This window comes from Protopterus annectens, chromosome 4.part0 (assembly GCF_019279795.1).
Source record: "Protopterus annectens isolate FY-2018-M chromosome 4.part0, PAN1.0, whole genome shotgun sequence".
NCBI lineage: Eukaryota > Metazoa > Chordata > Ceratodontiformes > Protopteridae > Protopterus > Protopterus annectens.
Window position 1 is genome coordinate 118215325 of NC_056733.1, and position 15077 is coordinate 118230401.

Consider the following 15077-nt stretch of genomic DNA (forward strand, 5'->3'; position numbering starts at 1 on the left):
GCTAGAAGAGTATCTGAGCTATAAGCACTAATGGCTATAGAGCCCTTCATCATTTTCCATGCTGACAGGGCCTCCCTCAGGACTAACCCATCCTTCATGCCAAAAGTGGTGTCCAGTGTGGCTCTCAACCAATCCATTCATTTGCCCACCTTTTTCCCTAATCCACAAAACAAGGGGGAAAGGATTCTGCACTCTCTAGATGTGCACAGACAGCTCAGATTCTACCTAGACAGGACTAAATCATTTAGAAAGACTGCTCAATTGTTAGTCAGCTTTGCTGCAGGAGCAGAGGGCAAGGCCATATCCAAACAAGTCATTTCCAAATGGATAGCACACTGCATCCATTTCTGCTACAAGCAGCATGGTAAACCTCCACCCAAGGGGGTCAGGACACATTCTACCAGAGCAACCTCCACCTCTGCAGCTTTTCTCAGAGGGGTCCCCACCAGGGACATCCTGTAGGCTGCAACATGGACATCTGTTAATACCTTCACCAAGCATTACCACCTGCCTATCTTCTCCAAATCCAGGGCAGGCTTTGCCACAGCAGTCTTGCAGGGCATCCTAGCCAGCCTCCAGTCTTCTTGACTGCCTCCACCCTTTTCTTCAGCTTTGTGAATCAACCCAAATGTGATGGCTGCAACAGTGAAACATGAAGAACATAGTACAGTTGTGTACACTTACCATAAATGTAGATGTTCGAATGTATTCACTGTTGCAGTCCTGGTTTCTCTCCCTCCATCCCCCTTGTCTCTCTCTCTCTCTCTCAATCTCTCTCTCTCTCTTTATCCTTACAAGGATTTTTTGGTATTTACTTTCAACTGGTGGTGTACTTCCACCATAACCTAGCTCCCTCTTTGGGGCTCCTGACAGGTAGGGCAAGAAAAACTGAAGTAATGGCATTGGCTGCCTTAATTTATAACACTGACGACCTGATGTCAGTCCTGGAGCGATGGAAACTGACGCAGAAATACTAAGCCTCTGGTATTTGGGCCGACTTAGGGCTACTCTGGCAGGGATAACCCAAATGTGATGACTGCAACAGTGAATACACTTGAACATCTACATTTACGGTAAGTGTACACAATTGTACTTTCAAGATAAGATATTAATTAACATCATGTTTAGGAAGCACTCCTACTAGCACCATCTTCTCTACACTATCACTTAAATGTGAATTCCTTAGAGATTTGCAACAACACCAAGATAGTGTAACTAATGCATCAAAATAAACAGAAAATGCACAAAGAATTACAGTATATGGAAGAAGCAGAATAGAGGATGAGCATATTAGAAACTAAAACCACAAATATCAGTTATAATAGTAATAATAATCCCACACAATGTTAATTAGACAGTTAATGCCAAACAATGTTATCCCAGGTGTAGTACACAAACAAAGAAAATGTTAACATTTTTAGCAGTGTTACAATAGCACAATTCATCTCACAAATGACACAGAAATGAATGCCTAAATAAGTCCTAAGAATGATCCCAAATGAAGTGGTGCATCACATCTTTCATTTGCTCTTGATAGAATGAGTCAAAGTGCTCTGACTGTGCCACAGTGAAATAGTTTTTCCAGTCACCAGCTACTCCTGAAAAAAAATCAAAAACAAAAAAACTTGTTAAAAGGTGACTGTAGATAAGACAGTAGATATAGCTCATTACATTAAACAAGTGTGGCATCAATAAAGGGACCCTCACTTATGTGTGGTACTGTTGTGCCAAATATAGTTTATTTTTGTGCTGCAGCACAGGATATAGCAACTGACTTTTCTTTCTTTTTTTCAGGTTGGTACCTTTTCTTAACATAACCCCCAAAATAACATGCTGCCAAAATCAGAGCAGCAAACTGCTCATTCATATTTCATGACATTTACCTGCAAATACCTGAAGCAGATATCTTTGATTGTATTTTTTATTACAGCAGAGCAGGATTATCAAATAAATTATTTTCACAAATGCTAATGTCCTCTCTGTACTTCCAGTGCCTTAAAAATCTTTCCCAATCCCAGTCACACAGGGTTCTGGGAAAGGTAATATGACAATGCCTTTAATGTGGCAAATGCACTCCAGTGTAGGAAACAGTTAAAGTAGAATGCAGTTGCACATTGTAATCTCATAAATGACAGCAATTTTATTGAAAACCATTTTAGTCTGAATTACATTAATCAAGCTAATATACGAACAGATAAAACTCATACAATATTCAAGAGAACTAGTAACAGCTGACTACAACACAGACATTTGTATGAAGTTTACTAATGCTAGCTGTAACCATCTGTGTTCTGTTCACTAATGATAGACGTAATCTCCAATATATTGTTGTCTACTGCTAGCTATAACCATTTTGTTGACAATACTAACAGTAGCTAAAGCTAGCTATATAACTATAAGAATATGTATTCTGCTTTTTAATGTCAGCTTTAACCACTGGCAGACTTGTTAAATACAGCTAGATATAATCATATTTTTCATTAATGCCAACTATAGTCATACTGTTTTCAATGTTTTCAATGATAGATACACCAGATCAACCACAAGCGTATGTTAGTTATGTACAAGAAGCAACATATACTCAAAAGATACTCACTTGTACCTAGGAAAAAATCAGTGCAGACACCAATTTAACCCAGACCTTGCCTCTTAGACATTTGCAGCTATATTAAATAAACATATTTAAAATTTATACCAATAAAACACTGCCTGCAGATAGATGTCTGTTTGGTGTATCAGTACACAGATTCAGACAGGCTGTATGTCTACAGCCAAAAGCACTTGTTATATAAATATCATTATTAATGTACTAGCAACAAAACAGTGAATTAAAATAATTCCATTCCAAGAGCCTTGAGTTTAGTTAGAATAAGGATTTTGGTGGTCTATATGAACCTATGAAATATACTGGCAAAGGCTCAAATTAGTATGTAGAACAACAATGTATGGGATGAATAATGTGATAACAGAGAAAATAATGGATGGCTGCTGGGGGTTAATGGTACCTCTTTCTGCTTGTTATAAACAAAGGATGCACATTACAAGCTTGCAAAAACTGTACAATGTTGACATGCAAAAAAGATTAACTTCTAAAATTGTGGCTAAAATGTAAACAGTTTCAAAGCTGCCCCATCTAACGATCACTCCACGCAACCATTTTGTCAAGTCATTGTGTATACCCATCATATCTGCAGGTTCACAAGTGAAACTTGCTCTATACAGTTTGCATAATACACAAAAGTTTGTCTACAACCAAAGAAAATCAAATGAAAATAAAAATGATAGAAGTTGCACCTTTTCTTAAGAATTCTGATTTGTTATGTGCCATTATATCTTCTGGTACCAAAGAGTAATTCGACATTTTATTAGTTTTCATATTCTTGAAAGTGCAGTGTTCTGCTATGTCAGCAATTATATCTTCACTGAGCTCTTTCCCAACAAAGTTAGATAATTTTTTAATGGCTCCTTTCAGATCCTAGAATGAAAAAGCAAAATGAATTAAGGTACAAGAAAACATACTACTTTTAGTTGAACAAGTAATTGTGTTTCAGAGTTTGCCTATCTCTGACAAAGAGAAAATGCCTGAGTTCTTCTCCAATGTAAGGCATATTGGAAAATACAGATTTACCATGCAGCAACTAGATCTCCAGACTCAATGCATTTGTAGAGGCTGAGTGTTTAGTCTCAAACAGCAAAGATCCAATAATCTGTATAGCATCAATGAAAATGTTCAAAGCAGCAAGAAATCAAACCAGTTTCACCAAAACAGGGGCTTCTTCAATAGCAAACACACAACCCGTTGATAGTACTTTGCACAAAAACATAAAAAATCAGTTACCCGGTTGCAATAGTACTGTCACGTACCCGCATGCAAATGAGAAAGGGGAGGGGAGGGGAATAGGACATAATTTAAAGACATATACAGATTCCTTGTAACATGTACTTCCTAAAATCTTTAAAAGTATTAAAACTCTCTGTGCATACTTCAGGTGTAACAACATCTATGTACAAAAACTCAACATATCGAAAGCAGTATTCTTCTGTCATCACATTTCAACTGTGTTATATATAAAACAATAGTATTTTATGGAAAGAGACTTAGGTTTCAGTGACACGTATCTAAGTATACAGTTAATAGTTACTAAGTACACTGGTTCCTTTGCCAGTTTTCTCCTGTACATTCCAACTTCCTCTTATCTATTTTCTGTACTCCTTGCAGTTATCCCCATTGATAAAATCTCCTTTCTTCAGTAATGTGTTGTCTTAGTTCTTAGAACACTTTCTGCAACTTAATGAATATAATACTCTGCAGAGTGGTTGTTATTCACATTAAGGATCTGCATACGTAATCATACTCTCTCTCCTTATTTCTTGACCCCCCCCATTTCATCATCATCCCTTTTCACTCTGAAGTATAATCTTCTGCTTGTGATATGTATGTGAGCCTTAACTGTACAGTTCTAACATATCCCTTCAAATCAAATAATCCTAAATCAACTTGTTCTATAAGGAGGATCAACTTAACCCACTTATCGCTTGCTCTCTTTCCCTCCGAGATAAATTCCCCCAGCTTTTTATTATTGTGTGGAACTTTTCCTCTGGTTGACAAAAATATGCCTGACATGTATATAAAATTAAAAATTAAAGGGACTAAAACCTTTTCACTGCTTGTATCTTAGTATCCATATCCATAAATAAGAGCTTCTGATTTCTCAGTTTTTGCTTTATCTTTTTAGTCTTTTCCCACAAATCTTAGCTGCCATAACAGAAACTTTTTTAATCCATACCCCTAAATAATTCATCCTGCCATGCCCCCATAAATATGGGTGCTGCACAACCAGATCATGAGTGGGCAAACAGCATTTGATCAGATTTAGTTCTTACAAAAACAAAATTACACCTCATATCTCCCTCCTGTATAACCTCAAAGGCAGACTAGATATTTCAATGGAGATCTGTGTGCTTTGCCACAAGAACTAAATGAATCAAGCCACTGAGTTTTAGATGTTATGTAGTACAGTTTAGTATTTTTCCCAACCTTGTGATCCCCGAGTGATATATATATATATATATATATATATATATATATATATATATATATATATATACAATTTATAGCAATATCTAAATTTTTTTAATGTTTAATTTATTCATTTTTCAGCTGGTCGTAATGGACCTATCATGGCCCAGGTCACATGGGCAAATATATATATACATATATATATATATATATATATATATATATATATATATATATATGGAAAATTTAGAATTGCCATTTAATCTTGATGATTTTGGAAGGTGGAAGGAAACTGGAGTAGCCACAGAAAACCCATGAAAATATGGGGAGAACACCCAAACTACATACAAACAGGAACAGACACCAATACTGATTCCTGGAGCCGGTATGCAGTTGTGAGGAAGAGAGAGCATAACTACTGAGTGGCCTTAGTGCCACAGTTTTCTATGCTCTAATGCACATTGTGTGCTTTGTAAATATTTAACTAAACACTGAAAAGTGAAGCTAATGCTAACAAGAGCAACAAAAAAACTAAGTAAAATAAAAGTATACACAAACACAATCACAAACTGCACGCAAATAAGTTTGATGAATTATAACCATGTTCAAAAAAATGTATTCTTCTAGTGCTGGAAATTCCACTACTCGGGTTGAGAATGGAGACAGAGTCTGTTAGTTTTTTGTACTGAAGTGTGAGTAACAACCCTACTTTGGCTCTGCTACTTGACCACCCTGCACCCATGCTTTAAATAGCTTCAGGGTTAATACACCTCAACAATAAAAAGGGCACCCTTGGAAGTTAAGTGAGATTTCATTCCTAAATGGAGCTCACCTATATTTTTAACCAATTACACTACTACCTCTCCAAAGTGTTAGTGCACCATGGTAGCGTTAGCTTAAAGATCCACTTATGGTGATTTACGCCTTTGTAAATGCTGCTTATGTATGGGGACTCCTAACAGAAACAGTCAGCATTTCTACTCCCCTGGCATTCACTGGGATGCTGCTCTCACCATTAAGGAATATTACTGCATTACATTTAGAGCTCCTTTACTTTAATACTACATCACAGCCAGCTCCACTGTAACAATGCACAGGTGAAAACCAGATCCTTACCCAACTACTCTGTTCCTTGTCCAGTCTAGACTTACCATAAAACCAACAATTAGCAATCAACAGTTTTTTCTTGCTGCTTTAGTTTTTCTCATGCTATATGCACCTTAATGTAGGAATCAGCAAGAAAGCAATTACCTTTGGGATGAACATGACATGTGTGAGTTTGACCTCTAGACTAAAATATAGGTGTAGCTTGCAGTACTGGATGCAGCTTTCCCAATGGAAAAAAAATAAAAGAATCATTTTAATTTTTTTTAATACTAGCTTTATTTATTTATTTTGTATCATTCCATTATGTGAGAGTGAAACTCCTCACATGTACTGTGAATTCTGAGCCTGATCACATGCAGTGGACAAAAAAAAAAAAAAAAAAAAAAAAAAAAAAAAAAAAAAAAAGAAAACAGCTCTGCATTATATGTGTTCTAAATGGAGGGTAAGATAACTAGGCAGATGGGAGAAAAGCTGCTTAAAAGGGGGGACCCCTGGCTAGCTGATTCTATTGGCTCAGGCTGACTCACGTGACTGAGGCAGCCTAAGTCTGAATGAAGAGAGTACAGGATGCCTCTAGGGATAACAGCATGGGAGCAAATTTTATTTAATTTATTTTAAATACTGTATAGTTTTATAAAGACATATGCATGCTAGTTATCCACAATGTAGGATGGTATTTTTTAAAATTTAATTGTGTATGTGTGTGTGTGTATGTGTGTGGGTGGGTGGGTGTCTGATACTCTTAGCTGTCCCTGATTTCACAGAATGTACCTGCTTTTGCTTCACATTTTGGTACAGTCTTTGTAAAGTTTAATCTTCTTTGTTAAAATCACTAAAGACTGTGGTTAGTAAATAATGGCAGACATTTGAGTTTTAGACTTTTACTTTCCTTGCAAAGTTTGTATTTCTGACAAATCATTGAGGAATACAGTGAGTAAATAATGCCGGACATTTCAGTGATAGACTCAGAGGCATTTAGAAAAGCATACCATTGAAAAAGCCTGTTATTCTAGCAATTTTGTAAATATATGAGGACAGTATTTGTCCCAAATATTGATCCTTTATCTTCCATTATTTTATCTCCTTGATTCTTTAGCTCAGTAGGTGAGATGTACAGCGGGATGGGGGGAGGGGGCATTGGATTGCACACTGTATTACGACACAGTGATCTAAGAAGATACATTCACATGTGGAAGTTATGTGTTTTTTTTTCATTTTTTTCATCTCAATCAAACTTCTAAGGTGCACTGCCACAGTTATACAAGTGGCTGTAATTGAAATAAAAGAGGCTGTAATCAATTACCACATGTGCACGTGTGTGTGTGTGTGTGTGTGTGTGTGTGTGTGTGTGTGTGTATGTATAATATATGTATGTGTAGGGGGCATTCCTTGAATGAAAAAAATAAAACAAATTTATTTCTTTATTCATGACTTTTGTTTAAGGCATCTTTGGATCAGAAGGTTGTGAAAAAAGATCTAAGATGCACATTAGAACATCTTGAATTCTGTGATTTTTGGGGGTCTAGTGGCCTCTACGCCCCTGAATTTCTATAGTTACTGTCTCCACACTTATTTTAATGAACTCTTGCCAGTTAAGGTAAGTTAAAAGGTGGGAGGAAAAAGATAAAAATAAGGACTAAGTAAAAACCCAAGAAAAATGCAATCTATCAGGATAGTGTAGGGCCAGGTTGGGAAGAAGTCACGGGAAAGGCACTGGGGATGTGCCAGGGGAGTGTTGTTCAAAAGTGGGGCCCACGGTGTCCTTTGGATTTCACCCAAAACAAAACAGAGCTATACTCTCTTATCTAAACCTGCAACATGCAGTTGTAGCGTAAAGTTTTACAGAACACAAGTTCTTTCTCACCAAACTTGCTCAGAAATAATTCTCACAGAACACAATTATATGTTCTGGCCCAATTTGCTTATTAATAATGTCTGAAACAATTCTACTAGAGATAATCCATTAAGACACTTACATCTTTAGCACTTCTATACATGTTAACAGCTTTCTCTGTGAATGGCTGACACAACTTATGGACATATCACTGTGCAGTGTCTACCAACTGGGAGCACTGCAGGCACACACAAACATTTATACATCAATTCACAATCTTAAAACAGAAGCAGACCTGCTACTAAAATCAAATGCATATAAAGAAGACTATCGCATTCCTGAAAATGTATATTAAAAAGTGTCAGCATATGATAACAAGTCTATGCAATGTTCTTTAGGAGGGTGAACAATCTCAGAATACTGAAACCTAACTAAAAACAAATGCAGTAATATAAGTCTAAAAAACTACCAAACAAGCAAATGTGGCTGTTTAACTCTATACTGAACTGATGTTATATGCATGACAGGCAAATATGCCAATAAAAAAGTATTGCATGAAGCTTAATAACCTACATAAGATTGAACTTATCAGGAGTTTAAAAATGAGTCTTATGTTACATTTTACACGACCAGACCAGCATAAATACAGATGTACCGATTAGCACACGTCCTATAAGGACAAATTTTACATTAGTTCTCAAAACTAAGTGCCTGCAAAGGAAACATTATTTTTATATATATATGTTTATTATCAAAAGCACAATAATCACTTACGTGAATGGTGATTTCCACAACAAATAATGTTGACTCATGCATATTAAGTAGGTTGTATGGTCGACGCAACAAAGTCGACAAATTCTGTCGACCATAGTTTCTAAATCCCCCATTCACAGCAATGCTGTGAATCCCTGTCCTGTGTATGTCCTTCTAAATGGATGTACACATGAACATCGACATTCCGGCTGTCGCTCATACTATGGTCAAGGAGGTGGCTGTCGGACATGTCAACGTCGACCTTTTGACTGTAAACCATATATATATATATATATATATATATATATATATATATTTAACTTTGAGGTTGCATTATCTCAAAGTAAAATGATTGCTTTTACTAGGAAACAAAGCATTTCCCTTCCTCTCTGAAATGGTGTGACCTCACAGTTGGTACATATAGTTGGTGAGGCTGTAGGATGTACAGCATGGTCCATCCCTCCATTTAAATAGTACTTCATCTGAATGCTTTGTTTATTTCGGGTATTGTATACTACAGCATTATACTACTGTTAAATGTATTACTCTCATTCAGCAAATTCAATATTTTACATTTTGGGCTTTTCTCAAATTTTGCATTTAGTGGTAGACATATTTTTGTGCATACATGTACCACATTATTCAAGTACCTTGCCATTTGAAACTACTGCTGTGAAATGGAAATCAGGCATTTGTTTGACTTTCAGAATTCTGAAATATGAAACTGAGAACGTTTTTGAATTGGGGATGATTGTATCTAATCAACAGTAGTAATGTATTGGGGGGATAATGAGTTAAAAGAGGAAGACAGAGTAAGCCCCTTGCATGGGGTGCACATAAGAGGTAATGTCACCACAAAAAACAGCTGCTGAAAAAATATATTTTTTGGTCAGCATTCCTCAGTGACAACTGGTTACGCCTGTCCAACTTCTTTATGGTCCTCTTTGCTCCTCTTGAGCCTTTCATTCCATTCACTGATAGTCAAGCTAACCAGCAGCCATCATCTACTTAATGTGAGTTGTGGGGGTGCATCAAGTCCTTCTATTCCCTGTTCATGCCTGGTTATGCCCATGGTTATGGCATGAAATGAAATGGGCCATGGCAATCTCCAGCTATGCCTCATGTGTAACATAATCAACTGGTCCTCAACCCTTGTAGGATGCTGCACCCCCCACCCATGGAAGCCCTGATCTCCACTATGACTTTACACCTGGAGAGAATGCACAAAGAGGGAAAATCAGTTGTTAATAAAATTGGACCTCTAACAAAGTATGTTTTGCTAGGAGCAAAGCTTCCAACCCTCTCCCACACAGGGGTCTTCCCTTAATATAAATCATGTCCTTGAATAGTGCGCCTTCAGTGAAAAGGTGAGCCTCCCTTACTGTGAACCCCATTGAAAAAACATGCAGTTTTGAATGACTATCTACCATCACACTCTTGGAACGCAAACAAATTGACAGACAAAACATAATCACTTCCAGGAACTTAACACAAATTCTGAAAAGAAATGAAAAAGAAATTGTGTCCACTAACAAGCAAACATTAGCACCAGAAAATCAGTTCTGCAAAAATGGATTGTCAGGAGGAGTTCTGAATGGCATCCACACTGCATACCAACTGCTACAGAGGCCATGCTGTGCATGTGCACAGCAGGGGCGTAAGCCACATTGAGAATTGTGTGCTTGTCCAGTCTTTCAGTGTAATGCAAAACAACATGTGGAAAATGTACCATGCATGCCAGCAGTGTCCACAGCACCACCGATTTCAGAACAACATGCTGATGTGTACAATGCACAGAACAGGATCTAGAATGTGACATGTTTGCCCCACACACATCCTCAACTCTGCAGCATGTAACAGGAAGGCAGAGTACACCTAGTTCCTGCAGGCTGTGCACTACTGTCATATACCATACTTTTTGGGATAGTGAGTAAACAGATGAGTGTGAATAAACATTTTTGCAAGAATGGTCATCATATGGAAGAAGCACTCTCTTCATGTATGGACTATGTGCCACAGAAACAGACTGAGGTGGAAAAAGCATGTGCATGGACAGCTTATAATCTTCCCCTGCCTGACCCCTGCATGTTATGAATCTCACTTTTCTGTATAAACTGTTGCCATGTAACAGTAAACATCTGTTTGTCATTTAGACATACAAATTGCTCTATGACTGCAAAGAAACCATTCATTGTTATTTTGTGTTGATCCACATGAAATGCAACCAAAATAATGCAGCTATTGTAAGTGTATTAATGTGCATTCCAATATGGCAGAAGTAGTTCAGGAACCTGTACTCCTTATGCAGGTTAGTCAATATGGCCTCATGGATGCTTCTGGCAAATGACTGTAGTGTTACAATGTAGGTTGTTAGCAGGAAAACGTATCCTGCATAATTCTTGAATACTGATGATTCCTAAAAGTTCATTATGACATACATGCATACCCTCAAATATTATTATCTCCTTATGGAGCTGGTGTGCATTTGGTGAATATGATCAGCCTGGAAACTGTTAATGTAGGCTTGGCTGTCACTGCAGTTATGCTACTTGTATGCATAGGTTCATAGGTAGGTACTAGGCTATCGGCCCAAGGGTCTACGCAAGCCTAGCCAGCAAGGTTCCATGGCTTACGCCACCCAAGAAAGTTATCCCTCACACTTCCTTATTCTGTGTATGCTGACATTTTCATTGTTACAGCTTAGAAGTGTAACTTGGTGGAGTTTTGTTTCTTGAAGCTTTAGGCACAGATCTCCTGCTTCTTTACAAGGCATGTTCTAAAACAAACCCTTATCACAAGCTTGATGTTATGCATAAGCACAGAAATGTAGTTTCAGGGAAAAAAACATCTGATTCCTACCCTTACTATTCTTTTAATCCTGCCACACTTACCCCCTTTTCTTATATGGTTCCCTTTCATACCTAAGCTATTGAATTACCTCCTCCAGTATACTCTTATCTGCTAAGCGTCTTTCTGTGAAATGTTTTTCCAAACCATCTTACTATTCTTTCTTACACATTCCAGCCCACTGAGATTATTCTTTTTACCCATCTTTTCATATACATCTATGCAATCTTTTTCCTGCCCGGCTACTCTTTCTTGTTCCCACCAATCACAAAGTTCAGACACGTTATACCTCCATGCAAAATATACCTTCCCAGCTTACTATCACCTCTTACCTTCCAAGCCAGATGGTGGCTTCCAAAATCTCTGTAAGCCAACCCACTGCCCTGTACACATATCCATCTATGCTGAAATTACTATTGTTATGTCTCTGTCTTTTTACATTCTTCGATCAACCTCTGACCACTCTCGCCAAAATCACTGTCATTAACACAAATTAGTACAACAACTGCATGTTCCACTGATGCAATCCTCCATTCCAGAATCACCTCCCTTGATTTGACCCCACTGACTACTGGTAGAGTAGGTAGTCTGTGTAGCTCCTTCACACCTTTCAAGAACATCTTGACAAATAAGTACCTTCTTTATGAATGCCCACTTTACCAAAGCAAGATGCTGCTGATAGACTTCTAGTATGGCAGTGGGTAGTTACAGAGCTAAAAATCAGACCTCCCCCAGAGACTGGTGAAAGCTGCAGAAAAATGACAATCAACTCAAGCTGAGAGGAACTGAAATGCAACAAACATATGCACCCCCCAAGTTAGAGGTGAAGAGAAGAAGAAGGAAAACACTGCGATCTATCTGAAAAAAATGAGGACAGCAATGTGGCTCAGCTAGTAGAAATGTTCCTTGTAGATCCAAGTGTTAAAGGGATGGTTAGCTTGGCAGTGGAAGGGAAGATCAATCAAATGCACTGGAAAATATTTACAATTAGTAAGACTGTCAGAATACATGGCTATGAATAATTAGAAATGCAGAAATTAATGAAATACTGTCAAGTCACTCAGATAAGCTGGTAAATATACATGAAAATGAGAAGAAATGTAAAGAGAAGCAGGCAGTAAACAAGGCAATGCAGGGGAGGCTTTGCAGAAACTTGCTGAACTTGAAGACATCGCTCACAGGCACAACTTAAGTACTGCAAACATTGGAAGGTATGAGGGCTTTCAAAATAGCTGCACATGGAGTAACTGCTTAATTGTAGCTCTCCAAGTTTGAAAACAGAAACTTAGCAGAGAAAGCCGGTGGACCAAAACATCTGGTTAAATTTCAGTAACTGGTTAGTATGTGCAGTCCCTGGATGACAAGAAAAAAGAAGTACAGAGGACGTGAAGGAAAATCAGCTACAAAAAGCGATGAAAAAACACTGACTGGGAAAAGTACTGCGGCTGTTCAGCAAAAAGCAGTGCAAGCTACAGACATGACTTCCAGTAACCTAGAGGAAAGTATAAGGCAACTAAACGCAGACCTGATTAAAATAAACAAAACACTAACAGAGTATATCAACTCAAACAACAAAAAGTTGGAAAAAATGGAAGAAGCCTTAAACAGATATTCAGATGAGGTGATAAAACTGCAAAACTCAGAGGTTGAAATGACTCAACCCAAAAAAACAAAAACAAAAGAGGGAACTGAGGCTACGACCACTGAAAATACAATTTATTAAGCGCTTTCATCCCTAAGTACATGAAACTTCTTCAGAATAAAATATAAAGACAGTCAACCACTTTATATACACTCTATCTAAACAATCTGATTGGATAACTAATTAGCTTATAAAACCAATTTATATTGAATTAAAACAAAATTAACAAACTCTACATAAAAGGTGCTAGATGTACATACAATACGTAACTACAAATTGCCAATGTACATATAAAAAACATTCTAAAAGTATTTTTACATTTATGAGCTAGCTTTCAACTTTAAAATTCCATTTATAGAATATTGGTCATTTAACCCTGGGGGAATCACAGCATTTGATCTAAGTTGCCATTGTAGTTATTTTAATTCCAAAAACTCATTAATAGAGCCACCCCTCTGTCCAAGCTCAAAATAGTCAATAATTATGAATTTAAATGAATGTTGTTTATGAACCTTGAGGTGTCTGGCAAGGGCATTAATATGATCTCCCTTCCTAATGCTATAATTGTGTTGGTATCTTCTAGCTCTAAAACTCCTTCTCGTTTTTTCCCCACATAAAATGCTGAACAATTCAGACATAATGCGAAATAAACTATCCCATTGGTGTTGCAACTATACTTTTTTTAACTAGATAGGTCCATAGTTGTAAAGCATTACAGAGTCCATTTCTAGAATATATTTGCATTGTATACATGTTCCACATTTTAGCATTCTACCTTCATGATTTATAGCACTGTCCATTGCCACCATATTTTTTATACAGATATCCATTTTGTATACAGTTGTTGGAGCTTGTCCTACAACCCATACATGATCAGGATCTGTCATAAAAATGCACAAATTTTTCTCAATAATGGCCCTTATATCATAAAAAATCACTGTTAAAAGTCAAAATTAGGGCCTTACCGAAGTCATGACCCACTCTATTTTCGTCTAGATTAAAAACAGAGGGTATACAATTGCCCTTGGTACCTAATAAAGGTACAAAATGACCATTAAGTCTCTTATAGATCACTTCTTGAAAAATATTATCAAGGAAGAAATCAGGATATCCCCTTTTTTGATATTGCTGCTGGAATTCGTCATCATCTTGGCAATCACAACAACTAAATTATTTGGATTCCCACTTATCTGGCTCAGATATTGATTTTCACTACAGTGGTACTACTCTAGCACAAAGATTTCCTGGAAGCAGCAAGGGTCAATCAGAAGCCACTAACTGTATATGTGGTGTTCAGGAAAGACCAACCGTTGATGCTACACTGAACAATGGAAATGCCTCCTTGCAGGAGTGGTTAAAGAATTCTGCAGGTTGGCATTTTTTTGATTTTGTTCAACTGGAGTGTCCTGGGACAGTGGATACGCAGTTCCAGGCACTCAAAGATGCCGTTTCAAAATTCAGAAGACTCCAACTGGAAAATAGTTATCTGCAGGAATGTATACATTTTGAACATATACCAAAAGGCCTAAGAATGTGGAAGTATCCTTCAAGGTTGGAAAAGGATTCAGCTTTATATCATGAACTACTGGCGATGTTCAACAGACATGGTTTTGAGTTGTTACAGGCACTTATTAAGGATAATGAAAGGAAAATGACTGCATTAAATGAAACTATTGTGAAATTAGATAGATCATTGCATTCTGACTTGGTATTTGAGTCAAAAAAGAATGTATATTATAATTTATTCATTAATATTGATCGTTTAATTGCTGAACTCAAAAGTAAAAAAGTTAAGTTATTAAGGGGACCAAAAAGACTATGAGAACAGGACTACTTACCCTCCACCCCCCCTTAATAAAGCTCAGATTTCTGCT

The 15077-nt window shown here is 37.2% G+C and overlaps 1 protein-coding gene across 1 annotated transcript in view; it reads right to left on the minus strand.

The window, feature by feature from the left end:
* Positions 1–995: 995 nt before the first annotated feature.
* Positions 996–15077, minus strand: part of LOC122799219 (sulfotransferase 2B1-like) — an 811361-nt gene continuing 797279 nt past the window's right edge. Inside the window, exons 5-6 of the mRNA XM_044068138.1 lie at positions 3295–3475; positions 996–1598 (exon numbers count right to left, since the gene is read on the minus strand). Coding sequence (XP_043924073.1) covers positions 1483–1598; positions 3295–3475 — 297 coding nt within the window. The 3' untranslated portion in view covers positions 996–1482. The remainder of the gene's footprint in view (positions 1599–3294; positions 3476–15077) is intronic.